The sequence below is a fragment of the Dermacentor andersoni genome, chromosome 1 (genome assembly GCF_023375885.2).
Source record: "Dermacentor andersoni chromosome 1, qqDerAnde1_hic_scaffold, whole genome shotgun sequence".
NCBI lineage: Eukaryota > Metazoa > Arthropoda > Arachnida > Ixodida > Ixodidae > Dermacentor > Dermacentor andersoni.
In genome coordinates, this window is record NC_092814.1 from 81,296,250 (window position 1) to 81,311,561 (window position 15,312).

Below are 15,312 nucleotides of genomic sequence, written 5' to 3' on the forward strand. Positions count from 1 at the left end.
AGAGCTGGCGTAGCCGATGCCCACTGCCCCCAAATCGCCCCTCTAGCGGCAGTGTGTGACGGAGAGCTGGGGACCTGTGCTGAACTATCAGATCTTGAAATTGTTTCCAGTGTTCGTCCTGAAGAAGAAGAGTACGACGAGGAAAGTGCAATGGTAGAGGCAGATTCAAATCCTGTAATTCTAGCCGAGGCTGTAGGATGCCTTGGGAAGTTACGAGATTTCATGTCTCAGCAACAAGCTGTGCCAGAAGAAATGCACAACAACATAGACTCTCGAGACAGCTTTGTTACTTCTCACGCTTTAAGAGCACCAGTGCAAATGGAAAGTATATATTTCTTCTTTTTCAAAGTGAGATAGGCAGCAACATCACTGTTACACAGTTCATATATATTGATGTGCATAACCCCATAAATTGCATTTCACACTTTTGACTTGATGTATGCTGTGCCCTATGCTTTCCCATTTCTAAACAGCAATGTAACTGTTACACACTTTATATATTGATGTATATAACTCCCTAAGTTGCATTTCACACTTTTGACTCGACGTTTGCTGTGCCCTATGCTTTTCCATATTCCAGTGCATATTCAGTTTAGTGAACTTGCAGTTAAGTGAACTATTTCCTTGGGTTCATTGAAGTTCACTCAAATAAGAGTTCACTGTATGCCATGTCCGGTCATATGCACATTGTCGTGGATGTATCAATATTTGGTGCACACGCACTCGCTAGTCAATGTACCATCGTCCATAATTTTATTTCTAGATATTCTGGACATTTTACATAACTTAAGCCAACCTTTTAAAAAAGGGGGTGCATCTTAGGCAGTTGCAACCAACAACATACTGTTTTGTAGTTGTCCAGCGTGTCCTTTATAGTTGTCCTAAGAAGCCGACTAGTGTGTTTCTATCTGCTTTCAGCACCACCCCATCACTTCGTTTTGCAAAAAACTGTGCAGCCTTCATTCTTTGGAAACATGATTGAGAGTGCTGCAGATTACATGCGAAAGCATGCAGTGATGTGTTTTCCTTCTTTAGAGCCCAGAAAGAAGAACCATGTCAAAGGTTACATTATGGAAACAACTTCATTGGTTGTTTCTGAACACACTCTAGAACTGTTACTTTCGTTATTATGCCTTAAAATGAATATACTAGTATTAAAAGACTTGCATGATTGAACTTAACAAATTACGAGGGGTGCCTGAAAAGTTTGCAGCCGACCATGAAATCATTCTTGTGTGGTCTTGTTTTGCAATGCAATATCTTATTCAGGTATTTGAATGATCTTATGAGCAATCTGGATTTATCTTGACTTTTTTTTTTTTTTTCGGGTACAGCGGTTGAAAGCAAGGTTATGAAGCTGAAATATGGAAACAGAGAAATTCACAAAGTGAGCAGTCATTCAATACCTTTTAAAAAAACGACTGACACCACAAGAAATTTACAAAGTCATGCTGGAGACATTAGGGGACAATGCTACTTCTTATGCTATGGGGAAAAAGTAAGTTGCCAATTTCAAGCGAGGCCAGACATCAATTGAAGATGCTGCACGTAGTAGTTGTCTCTCAACAGCATGCACAGATGAAAAAGTGCAAGAGAGAGACATTGTAATGGCTGATTGACGTGTCAAACAGCGGCACGTTGCAGAATGTGTAGGCGTATCAGGGGAGAGGCTTGGCCATATCTTAACACAGCTCCTGAAAATGTACAAAAGTATCGACTCGATGAGAGCCCAGACTCTTAACATCAGAGAACAAACGTCTGAGAGAACTTCGCTCTGCAGAAAATCTCTAACTGTTTAAAGCTGATATCCCCTTCAGTCACGGCGTACACGTTTGTGGACGCGACTTACTTTTGCCATTACTTTGCAGTGGTTGCAAGGAATAGACAATGAACATTAAGCTTTGAGTAAATTGAACACTCTGCTTCCCTCAAGTACACCCACTTCACTTCTGAGTGAATTTTGTTGCTTCAGACGACCGCTTTGGTGAAGGCACTAGGGTGTTTGATGGGACATGTGAAGTGGGGCGTTTTGGTAGTAATTGCGAAAGATTTTTTTCCCTCGTTGCAATGCTTCCACCCAATAATTAACCTGTGCTTGTAATTCAAGCGGATGATTCATTATTTTTAATGAAGAAACGTAGCATGACTGACTGTACAATAAATGAATAATTAATCACTATGTAATTATTGTGGCTGTCTATAAAATGCATAGGTATTCTCATCCCACCTTGACTTGCTTTCTATGGAGTCTCCAGCACCTTGGCATAAAATTATGTAAATTTCGCACATTTATCGACAGTCGAACGTAATTCGTGACTGAAGGGGATATTAATCTTTTTCTGCAGAGATGCGTTGCAATGGATGAAACTTTGGTTAATCACTTTCGTCCTGAGTCAAAAAAAAGCCTCAAAACATTGGAAACATCTCACCTTTCTTGCCCCAAAAAGGCAAAGGTGGTTCCATCCGCTGGCAAGGTTATGGCATCAGTGTTCTGGGATTGCAAGGGTGTAATTCTCCTGGAATTCCTCCTGAAAGGTCAAACCATCAACGAGGAATACTATGCAGCTCAAATTTGCCGTCCTCATAGGAAAAATGGCGAGGGATGCTCCGGAAAGGGGTGTTGTTTCACCAAGACGATGCGCCAGTTTACACATCGGCTATTGCAATGGCTGCAATTCACTCCTGTGGTTTCCAACTGCTTCAGTACTTGCTCTGTTCCCCTGATTTGGCTCTCGGACTACCACCTATTCCCACAGATGAAAAAACATCTTGGTGGAAACCGTTTTCCTTCTGATAAAGCCGTTGTGGATGCCATAAAGGACTTTTTGGAGGAGCAGGATGAAACGTTCTACCAAAGTGGAATAATGAAACTCCAAGAGCGATGGCATACATGTGTGCCCGTCAAGGCAGACTGTCGAGAACTGACTGCAAAATTTTGACCCACGGTCAGTGCATCCTGGTCAGGCCACAAACTTTTCAGGCACCCCCCCCATAGCTAACTAAATACATTTCATAAAATACTTTGTTTCAAGTTACGTGAAACACCTGGTATACAAATGCCTTCACCCTTTACAAAAAGTGTTCCAAAATGGATTTGGATGATGTCATGTCTTTATGTTCTTTTTCAGTGGCACTGAAGGATCAACTGGGGAAGAAGAACAGACATTAAATCAGCTTTTGGTAGAAATGGATGGTAAGGGCCATCTTATAAGTTTAGGCTTGTGCAATTATTTGGCCTAATTTGAATTATACAGACTATGAGCGAGTGTTGATCTTGATAGCTTACAGCACTTTACAGTGCACTCAAAAAAAGGTTGTGCCAAAGTACTTCGGTCTCAACTGGAAGAAAGGGGCTGACATCACTGGCCGTGTATTCTTTTTGAACATGGTTCCTTCACTTGACCACACACTTGGCCTGGCAATTTTTTAGCACTTGGACCCCCCAAAATTAAACTCAAAACAAGGAGAGGATGAGACAGTTGCCCTCTAAAACGAGGGTTGCGGCTTGAATGACATCGTCACTGAAAAAGAACCCCATAGAGCTCCGTCTTCATACTTAGGAATAGGTCTGACAAGGCAATATCCAACTGGTATGGTTGGTTTTGAAGCACAGAAAAGCTGCAGGAATGGATGGCAGCTATCACCATACCAGCACAATGTGGAGGCATGTCTTAGTGGACAATGACCCCTTTGCTAAGCATACCACATAGTTTAACATTGGTGGCATCTCACAAGCAATGAATCAGGGTAGCATAGTATTCTCAGGTGATGGGCAGCTTTTTCTAGAGAAAATGCATGAGCAAGAGGCCCTCGGAATCTCAGAAGGTGATACCAATCATTTTGGTTGTTCACGAATGAACCAGGCGTTTTCTTGATGCTGGGGAGAAAAATGTTTCCATTGCTTTGACTTCAATTTAGTTTCAGGATAGAAAGTAGTGCACACGCATTTCGTCAATGGTCATGTACCATGCAATAGGTTCAGCAAATCTGCCTTGAAGAGCTCCAGGTTGTCTCTGGATGTTGTGCACCGGCACGTCTGCTCACATATGATAAATGTTGGAACCTAGCTTGCAGAAACCTTGTGCATATCACTGGAGCTTGTTGGTAAGGCTGCAACATACTCTGGTCTTCGATGTTCCTGTCAGCTCCTCGATTCTCCGGATTTTGAGCTGGCGATCTCCTGTTATGTGATTTTGGACGTGGAACATGTTTTTCAATACCTGACTTCAGCTGGCCTAGCACAACATACGTCAACATTGAAACTCCTCTGCCCTTGCTTAAATAGAGCAGTTCACTTCTTTATCATGCTATAGGAGGCAGCATCTTTTCCCAAGGTCACCACTATACCGTGATGGATACCAGCCGGATTTAACCGTTTCAGGGACCTAAATTCAATCATTGTATGTCTTTTGAAGCTCATTTTTATCTAGTTGCATCCATTGCCACCTTTCAGCAGCCACTATACTCTATGTGTGTGCTGCACATGTGCCAGTTTTTGTCACATTATTTTTGAGAGGCACGTCTACCGTACAAAAAGGGCGGACAATTTAGACAATGTTTTCTGCATTGGGCTGAGGATTTATGGGACAACCCTCGTACATAACATTGAGCAGCCATCCATGCCTTCATGGTCTATCTGACATTTGGGTAATTCACTACCCTACATAAAATGCACAAGAACCATCATGTCTTCTCTTCCTCTAGTAAAGTTAATGTGGCCTCCCAATGAATGTCGCAATGAGCCAGAGGAATGGCCATAGGTGATCTACCGTATGGGAGTTAGAAAAAAAAATACTGCACATATTACTGAATCACGTGAACAACTAATCAGATGAGAATATGCTGTTGCTGCTTCTTTAGAGAGGACTGGAGAACACGACATGTACACGAATGCAATGTGTGTGTGTGTGCACGTGCGTGTGTACGTACATACATACATACATACATACAGGGTGTCCTAGCTAACTTCAGCCAGAGTTTAAAAATATGTGAATGCAATGTAGCTGGACAGAACCAAGGTAATGTTGTTTGCTGTTGCTTGCAGATACTCGAATTATTTTGACTAATTAGTCCTAATTAATTAACCAACTTCTCAAATATTATAATTACATGGAAAATGTCAATATGAATATTGTAGAGCGACATGAAAAACTACCGATGCAGCTTTCTGTTGCTCAATATGTGCTACACAAAAATGTTCCGAGTGTGAAAGAAGACCGCGAATACACGCAAAGTGCCTCGAGCGGCCGGTCGTGTGGCAATTTTGCGTGCATTTGCGGGCTGCTTTTCTGCTCTGAAAAACACTTTTATGTAGCACGCATTGAGCAACGTAAAGCTGTATTGGGAGTCTTTCATGTCACTCTACAATTTTCTTATTGCCATGTTTTATCTAATTATAATATTTTGGGTTGATTAATTGAGTAATTATCTAATTAGGCAGAATGAAAGAAATAGTTTGAATATTTTTGTTATATATAGTTTGAATATTATTTTAAAATAGTTTGAATAGTTTGAAGCGACAGCAAACAACAGTACCTTGGTTCTGTTGATCTACGTGGCATTTGCATATTTTTAAACTCTGGAAATTCGCGGGCGCTTGTTGGAGTCGGTTGGCACAAGACAGAGCTAATTGGAGATCGCAGGTAGAGGCCTTCATCCTGCAGTCGACATAAAATAGGCTGATGATGATGACGTTAAAAATTAGCTGGGACTCCCTGTATATGCACATCGCATTCATGTGCGTGTATTATTTTTCAGTCTACTGTATTGTACCAGAAAAGTGCATATTCATCTGCTATGTCACAACGACCAGCCCCAGTAGAAGTTTTGCTTAAAGGAATCTATGGGTGGCTTAGTGCCACTTACTCTCCGCCTTAAGTTCCTGCTGTACAGTCATACCTGGGTTTAATGACCTTGTACATGTAGCCAGAAACTCCATTAAAGGACTGCTTTATCAAATTAAAGTTTCCGTATCTTAGACGTGAGACTAATTCTACACACTGCCATAACAGTCCTACTGCTACCTTGTTGTAAATGAACATGTTTAATTAAGACTATACCATAAATTTGTAGTGAATCACATTAACAAAATGTTCCCACTGAATTTGTGTATCCACCTAATCTTTAAACTGTGAGACAAGGTGTAGCCGATTGTCAACTAAGATACCATTGTGCCTCTATACAACATTACTGTAGCAGGCCTCCAGCCTAAAAGTTCATTTTTTGTAGTAATCAATATTTAGTGTTTTATGCCATATTAAACCACGCAGGTTGTCATCATTTAGGGCTCCGGGTTCATTTTGACCACCTTTGATTAAGTACACAAGCATTATCGCTTTCAACCTACATTGAAATGTTGCCACTAAAGGCAGGCATTTAGAAGTCTCACCTGTGACGACGTATTCAGCAGCAGTGGGCCAAAGCTATTATGCCAAACAAAGTGCAATTCTCTTTTTTTTTTTGTGTTAAAAACGCAGTAGGTAGGCAAACCCTCTTTTTCACCCCCCCCCCCCCCCCCTAAAAAAAAATAAGGAAGTATTACACATTCTCACGCCTTTGTGCTTAGCCTTTGAAAACCAAGCTCTGCAGCCGATAAAGTCATAAGAAACTTGTTGCATGGTGTTTTTTGAAACAGAGAAGCAGCTTCAGAGTTTAATGCTCTGCATATTGTCCAGACTATACCTACTTTGTTTTGTTAATTTAAAATAATTAAGTTCTGCAGTTATACTGGCCAAAACCACAATCTAATTACGAACCATGGCGAACTCTATTTTTTTACCACTTCGATTTCTTCAACGTGCACTTAAATCTAAGTACACGAGCATTTTTGCATTTCACCCCTCGTCGAAATGCGGCCGCTGCAGCCAGGATCGAACGTGTGACTTTGAGCTTTGGAGTGCAACACCAGAGCCACTACGCTACTACGACGAGTTATTTTACTTTGTGTCGGGATGGCGTTAAAATTCTTCGATATGTTTATAGTAGAAAACAGAAAAATGGTACTAATCTAGTTTCCACTTATTGCTAAAATTTTTCAAAATGCTTCTTGGTGTTAAAACTAATACCTCTTTGTAAATATTGAATTCTTTCAGGAATGGCCACAAAGGAAGCTGTCCATTCTGCTCGCATCAACCAATAGATCTGAGGTCTTAGACAAGGTAAAAGGATCTACAATCTTTTCTTACCACTGTTATCAGGCCTGTTCATGATGGAGAAAAAAAATAATAGTAAAGTTAAGACTAAAGTTATTCTGCTAAATGTAGCATTTGAAGTATCATTACAATGACACTGTTGATGTCGTGGTGTAGTGAAGAGGCAGAAAAACTTCCAGAAGTAGTGAATAATGAATCTAATACATTAGCGATTGAATGTGTGCTCAGAAAGCAAAATTAAACACACTTCATAAAATTCATTTTCATTCTTTTTCAGGCTCTGCTGAGGCCTGGTCGATTTGACCGCCACATTTTGATTGACTTGCCTAGTCTGGAGCGAAAAGAGATATTTGAGCAACACTTGAAAGTAATCAATCTGGACAACCCCCCTTCACATTACTCCCAACGTCTCGCTCAGCTCACTCCAGGGTTCAGTGGCAAGTCTAAGTCTTATTTTCACTTTTCCCAGTGTTTCTATGTTTAACTTTGAAGGGCTCCTTACCAGGCCCCATCACAAATTTTAGTTACACGTTTACTGGTAATTCTAAGACACCACCTAGGGATCATTTCACCGAAATCTAGGGTGGTTGCTTGGGCTAGTTGCTAATTCATGATAAAAAATAATGTACAGCGCGAAGGACAAGGACTGCGAGAGACGACATACACAGCACTGTGTATGTCGTCTCTCGCAGTCCTTGTCCTTTGCGCTGTACATTATTTTTCACCGAAATCATTTTTCAAATCAGTTTATTACTGGAGGAGATAGAAAAAAGTGAACGCCCTGTTACCATACCACCAGGAGGTGAGCGTGACTGACAACAGAGACACCCTCTCCCTCTGCCTCGAGTACTGTCCACAGGCAACGTTCCTTCTCCTCTTTCTCCCATACCGGAGTCGTGGGACTGCTTCTGGTACACATGATGAGCGCCACCTGCTCCTTTTTTTCTTCTCTTCCTATTTTACTGTGCAGCCTCATTTCCAGTGACATCGTTGCACGTTCTACATTGTATGATTTACCAAAGTAACTTGTCATGGTGAGTGACGTTGCTAGGGCTATGTTTTACCTCGACTCTAAAGCTGGGCATGGCTTTTCCTCCAGAGGGAGGAAGCATAGTGTTTGGTTTTAAATTTCAGCATTTTTCATGTCGTGTTAAGTATGCGCTGAACTTGTCTCATTAAAATAGCTGAACATAGTGAGAGACACCCTGTAAGGGATTTTTTATTATTATTAAAAAACGATACAAAAATGGCTTTTTTTTGTGACCTGGAATTCTCCATGAGTGTGCTTAAAGCTCAAAAAAATATCTTGCAACCTTAATATATAGCAAAGAATAATTGTTCATTTACTATTATGAACTGCCCACTTCACTTCTTGGAACTTTGTTGAAGATATGGTTTTAAGATTGTAGTGTTCCTCAACTGATGCTGTGCAAACTACTGCAGACTACCAGCGGTATTAAAGCACTGAAAGCATGATGCTCCGGACTGCACTTTCTCACGCCATCTACACCAGATGCTGGTTTCATTGTGAATGTTCTTCCTATTGCTGTCGCATTTCAAGTGGCAGACAATTTGTATGCCTGTGTCGTCCTATATTTCGGTATCGGTAGCTGCCATATTAGTCTAAAAAATCTTATCAAATTGTAAACGATAGAACAGCTACTGGCATCTGTGTTGTAACAGGAAAACATACTTTTAAGGCCTCTTTGTTGCGAAGTAACCATGACATGGCAAAATTATCATAAGCCAGAAAGTGGCAGTCGCTTGTGATAAGCCAAGGTTGTCAGAAGTGAGGTTAATTGACTTCCACATAAAAATCCGGCAGATCCCACGCCCTGTAGGAATCGATGTTATATGAAGCAGTGTGCGGGGAGCTTACCAAGTTAACGAAACAACCATGAGAGCACCAAGATGTAGGTGGCTGTTTCATGACTTACATGACACGCATGTCATGACCTATCATTGATGTTCACCATACACTCTTGTCATACTACACCAATTTTGATACACACCAAGTTAACGAAACGACAATGAGAGCACCAAGATGTAAGCGGCTTGGTAGATACTGTCAAAGTGGCAAATGTTCGCCAAGAAATGCTTCACATTTAATAATGTGTACTTAGTTTTAGATAAAGTTTATTCTTTGTTTGCATCTTTCTGAACAGGTGCAGACATTGCCAACGTGTGCAATGAAGCTGCGCTTCATGCTGCACGCAACAAGGAGAAGGTAGTCTCATCAGGGAACCTGGAGTATGCTGTTGAGAGAGTTGTTGGAGGTAAGTGCTTTATTATTGTGGTACCAAACGTTGTTGTTCATATGTATAGCGTGAAGCTAGAGACAACAGGGTCATGTTGCTGTTCCACAAATATAGACAATATTTTGTTTCCCATACCGTTATTGTCAGTAAAAATTTTATGTAGCACTGAGCTATATTAAAATATTGTGCACTAAGAAAATAGCAGTTGTAGAGCAACAGGAGAGCAGCCATCAGGCAGCAAGAGTTGCCAAGTTTAGTGATAGAATCACTGCTAAAATTTGCATGTGCCACCTAACTTCAAGGACAATGTCCTGTCCTCTTAGACCTAAAAAAAAAGAAAGAAAGAATTGGGCAGAACAATTTGGAATGATTGTCCACGTCAAGCAGTGTGACCTGCTGGGCTTGTCGCCAATACACAGGGAACAAGCCAAAACTCTCATGTCTCTCATGTCTCATGTCACATGTGTCATGTCATGTCTCAGATCTCTCATGTCTCATCCTGAGTGTTCTGGCTTGTCACCTTGCTTCACATCAATGGAAGTTGACACAACACGAGCAGACACCAGTAGAAACACTGAATGCTCACTCTTCTCCCTACCCTGATGATGAATAGGTGGTGATGTTAGTGCTTGTGCCAACCAAGCTAGGCATTCCTCTGCTCCTTGAACTTCTTTTTTTTTTTTTTGCCCCTCCTTCCATCGTCTTTCTTTTTTCACATCACTGTACACAGCTAGAAACATGATTCATTCAAAGTTTGGAAAGTCGGCAAAGAACTGCTATAACAATGACATGGTTACAGTTTTTCAGTGCAGTGGTGAGAATGGCGCACCGTTTGCACCAATTCATAACAGCTGCTACATTGTAATGCTACAAAGGAGAAAAACTGTGCCAAGTGGCACTGTGGTCAATCCCAGATCGTGGGATCTATCATCCTATGTGAAGGATGCCCTTCCGTCTCCTCTCACACCTGAAGGGTCCCGACTTGCAACTGATGTTTTTATACATACCTTCCATCCACCCTGCTTCATCTTCTGTCATGTAAACGATAAAGGCTCGTGTTGTTGTTTATTATGGCTGCCAAGAAACTCCTGCTTTAACACAGTTCCAAACTGATCCTTTGGACACACCAACATCTTCTCCAAAGAACATTATGTGTATCGGTGATAAAATTTCAGGTGCCATGCTTCATCTTGCTGGATTTTTAGAATATGATCGATGCATGCGACATCAAAAAAAATGACAGCCATGAAGCAAAGTTGATACTATTCCCCATGTTATTGGTGGGGCAGCTTCTCAGCCTTCTGCATGCTATTTGGATGCTGCAAAGAGATATTTGTTGACTCGGCACTAAAATATACCTTTCGCTCACCAACTTTGCATGAAACATAAGTGGTTCGGCCTGGCAAAAAGCCAGTGTGTGAAGCTTGCCGCTAATATGTTCGCACCAATCACTGGCAGCGCTTCTGACACATGACATAGTCTTGTTATACCAGGTGCTTGTTTTTATAGAGAAATTTTTTTTAAAGAAACTCATATCTAGGCCCCTGCCATTACGCAGATACGCAAGCACATGCCTAGGGGGACATTAGCCGCAAGAAAGATTTCACCAATTATTTCGCTAATTAACTGAAATATGTCATTAACTTTTTCATTAGTAACCTTATGGCTTATGTTGTAATTGCAAAATTGAAGCTGAGGAGTAGTGAAGTTATGATGGCTTACCAGAAATCCTAAGATTAACACCGCTTTCAAAATATCCACCCCCAAAATCTGCTAAAAAATGCTTTAGCGTTCCAGTTAACACTGTCCTGAGGCACACTTTTAGGAAACTGTTAGCTGGAATACCCTTGTATATTGTAGTACATTCTAAGGTTGCATATCTCGAAAGTAGTGCTAGTCCTAGGATTTCTGTTAAAGGGGCCATGACATGGTTGTCCAGCAGTTCTCCGTTTATTTAGGGAAATGAGACATCCACCCATTCGTAGCAATTGCTACAAAGGAAACCCAAACGGGGGTCCTCGAAAGAAAAGCCTCGCAGTTGAAGAAAAATTCGTCTTGGTCCGGGACTCAAACCCGGGACCCCACCACCTTTCCGGGGCAGCCGCTCTACCATCTGAGCTAACCAGGCGGGTAGCAGATGGCAGGCGAAGTTGAATTTGTCAACAACTCGAAGCAAAGGCAAGAGTTTGATGTAACAGTTCTGCAGACACCCGCAAGGTGGAGTGAAGCAATTAATTAAGGCAAATTAGACATCCACCCATTCGTAGCAATTGCTACAAAGGCAACCCATACGGGTTCCTCGAAAGAAAAGCCTCATAGTTGAAGAAAAATTCATCCTTGTTCGGGACTCGAACCCGGGACCACCGCCTTTCCAAGGCAGCCGCTCTACCGTCTGAGCTAACCAGGTGGCTAGCAGGTGGCAGGGCGAAGTCGAATTTGTCAGCAACTCGAAGCAAAGGCAAGAGTTTTACATAATAGTTCTGTGGAAACCCGCAAGGTGGAGAGAAGTAATTAATTAAGGGAAATGAGATCCACCCATTCGTGGCAATTGTTACAAAGGAAACCTGTACGGACCAGGACAAATTTTTCTTCAACTGCGAGTTTGTATTCGTAAATGAGAGTAGAAGGCCCCATATGGTTATACACACAAAAAACTGGGCTCTCAGCACACATTTAACCCGAAATTTCAATTTTGAAATCGCTGCCTCTCAACTCCTCCCACCGACACCAACAGTCAATTTAGCAAGGCTGTTTGATGGCTGGAACTGAGGAACCACCTCCATTTCGTCTGCTTTGAAACTGTTCGAGACCACATCAAGCGTCTTTCTCCACACAATCTAAGACCCAACAGCATAGCAACGACGTCGCCGCTTTATTGTGCCCACAATTCCTTTACTTGCATTTTAAAAAGTTTAGAGTGACGTTTCACTTCGTGAACGCAGGTGACATGCAAGCGAATGGGTGCTATAGCGTACATGACGCTATTGACCCTTGGTGCACCTAAATGCCTACACTGTCCGCATCGCAGATCGTATTCAAGATAGGGCTCGCGCGGCCGCACCATACACAGCAGCCGCCGGAGTAGAACGCACCCTTGTAAACATTCGCTTACTAATGAACTTCACTAGCATGGTGTCAAGCTCGCACAGGCAAATATGAACACTTCACACTTGATGACTGCAGACATTCGCTGTCAGAACAGTGGCGTGAGAAATCGCGGCAGAAGCAGCGAGCAAAGTGACGCTTCAAGGCAAACTGAGGTCTGAGAACACTGCGCATGCAAAGCTACGAGCCGTCGACCCACCTAGACTGTGCCTCCAAAGCAGATCGCTTTCAAGATAAAGCCCATGCAGCCGCGCGCAGCCGAAGTACAATGTCCCGCCTCCCTCACCTCCCCCGGTGTCATGTGCGCAACGGAATACGCCACGCTTCCTCCCTTGCGCATGCGAGATTGAACCACCGTTGTCGGCTCACCGTCGTACGCTTTCATTCGCACCCTGTTGCTGCTGCCACCAGTTGTTACGGGCACGGGGTTTTGGCGACCTTCTACAGCGTCTGCTTAGAGCTCGAACCAGATTGACCATCGGAGAGAGTCCGGCAGGGAAGAAGAGGTGATGTAAAAACAATAACAAGTTTAATACACCGTTACGGGGTATTGGGTGTGCTCCAAGACAAAAAGTACAGAAATGTTCTGCGTGCATGCTCCTGCACACATGGGCAGAGAATGTCTGTGGCATCTCGCTGGCCTTCTCATATGCTGCACCATTTGGGCAACCATATTCTCTCTTTCTCTCTGGTAGAGGGTATTGTCTGCACACTGGTCGGCACACACAGAGGAATAGAGAGAATAACGACTCACTGGTGGAGAGGTGGGGAGCGCAGGTAATTTCGGGTCAACACACAGGCCATACTATTCTCAGGAATTCGGAGAAAAAGCAGTCACTGGCTTAGAGGGGTTGAACCAGGACAGTGGAGAGTAGGATTTGCACTGGTGCATAATCCCATCGCACACACCCGATGGACAAGTCTTTTCATGTTGATGAGCATGACGATTAGACACGTGGTGCCTCAGGCACTTGGCATCCGTTTCCGTCATCGTCGCACAGTGAACCGTAACAACACACAGTTTATGGCGCACAAGGACGATGTTATCCAAGTACGTCTGTATCGCAAACAATACCTGTAGCGACTGCCAGAGGAGGTCAACCCGGTGTGGATCTGCCTTGCAACGCTTTGCCTCGTTTGTCCTTCCTGCCTTCGTTCAATGTTATCTGCACTTTCCTCTAGTGGCAGTACTTTGCCGCATGCTCACACTGTTTTGTACTTTCCCCGTCACGGGATTTTCTTCACCTCAAGGCACCTTTCTAGTTCGCTTGCTTCGCAGCTTCAGACGGACACCGCCAATTTGAAGAGCTGGACAGTTACACTTTCACGTAAAAGCAGTAGCAAACCACAGATATGCACCAAGACATACATGAAAAAACGAATGCAGCCTTGATGTTTTCCAATTCCTACAGTCACTTGCAGTGTTTTTAGTACACAAAAACACGGCCTTCGAGACCAGCTTCTATTATCTGAGGGAGCCGTTTCCATAGGTGCCTATTTATTTTATCACCATTCATTGTCGCCAGACTGCTTTACGATTCAAGTGCAACATTAAAGATTCAAATAAAAAATTTTTACTGCACCAGATGCATTCAAATTTTGCCAGTTTGCTGTGGGACGCGTACAGTTTAACATGCAATGCATAATTTAAGCTCGAAAATTAGCTGTCGTGGCCCCTTAAGCAAACATGACTTTACTCCTCGGCTTCAACTTTTCAGTTGCATCATGTGCAGTAAAGTGATTAATTAAAAAAATAATTGGCATGTTTTAGTTAACCCTTTCGCTGTCGGACCTTTCTGGCCGTGACGCCCCTCCAGTGTCGGCTTGGTTTCAGGGAACGAGCATAACAGGGAATGAACATAGCAAATTATTTTTGATTATGATTGGTATACAAACAACATACTCAATGCAATATGCACATTTCAGTGTTCTGCAGCTGTTGTTAGTAAACATCATCATCATCATCAGCCTGACTATAACATCCGTTCAACATCCGAATCTGACGATGCGGAACTCATCTCTTCCTCGCATGAGACTGTCCGAGTCCGAATCCGAGCTCGGCTCGTATTCTGAATCGGAATTGAGCCACCGCTCCAATGAGCAGACGAAGGTCCGCGCGCAGGGAGGATGCGCTTTCAGTTGCCCGCACAACGGAGAGAAATGGGACGTTGTGGGGTCAAGAAGACAGAGGGAGATGGAAAAAGGCCAAAACAAAGTTCGAAGGGCTTTACATTTACTGCTGCAAGTCAGAAGCGAGAGTGCGGCGAGAGAGCGAAAGCAGCAATCGAGTCACTCTTTTCGGAGAGGCAACGGCGCGGCGCGTGCCTCTAAACTTGACGCGCTGTAGCAGACACACCAACAGAAGAAAAATAAGGACCTTCAAACCAGCGGAGATGGCAGAACAACCCTTCAACCCATAACCACACAAGCGCGACGCATGATACAGCGAACGCGGAGCCACCGCGCCACTCAGCAGAGAGAGGGGCGAGTGGCAGTCGCACCGTACTCTTCTATACATACACTAACACTGGTCAAGGCGAAAATACGAACTTGTAGAAAGGGTCAACATATGGCGCGGCCAGTCCAGGAGAGCCAGCTTTGCGCTCAGGCGCGAAATTTTGAACGCACGATAGACAACGTACCGGTGTGTCAGTGACACTGTGGGGGGGAAGCGCGAAGACGTACCAGTACGTCCATGACAGCGAAAGGGTTAATTAGCAAAATCATGATTAAATTTTGTCTTTCTCCTAATTTCTACCTAGCCATATAGCCTATCAGCAAAAATGGCGAGGGCCTTG

The 15,312-nt window shown here is 43.1% G+C and overlaps 1 protein-coding gene across 1 annotated transcript in view; it reads left to right on the plus strand.

The window, feature by feature from the left end:
• Window positions 1–15,312, plus strand: part of Spg7 (SPG7 matrix AAA peptidase subunit, paraplegin) — a 75,373-nt gene that overhangs the window by 29,326 nt on the left and 30,735 nt on the right. Inside the window, 5 exon segments of the mRNA XM_050194098.3 lie at window positions 3,129–3,193; window positions 7,092–7,114; window positions 7,116–7,157; window positions 7,429–7,588; window positions 9,317–9,427. Coding sequence (XP_050050055.2) covers window positions 3,129–3,193; window positions 7,092–7,114; window positions 7,116–7,157; window positions 7,429–7,588; window positions 9,317–9,427 — 401 coding nt within the window.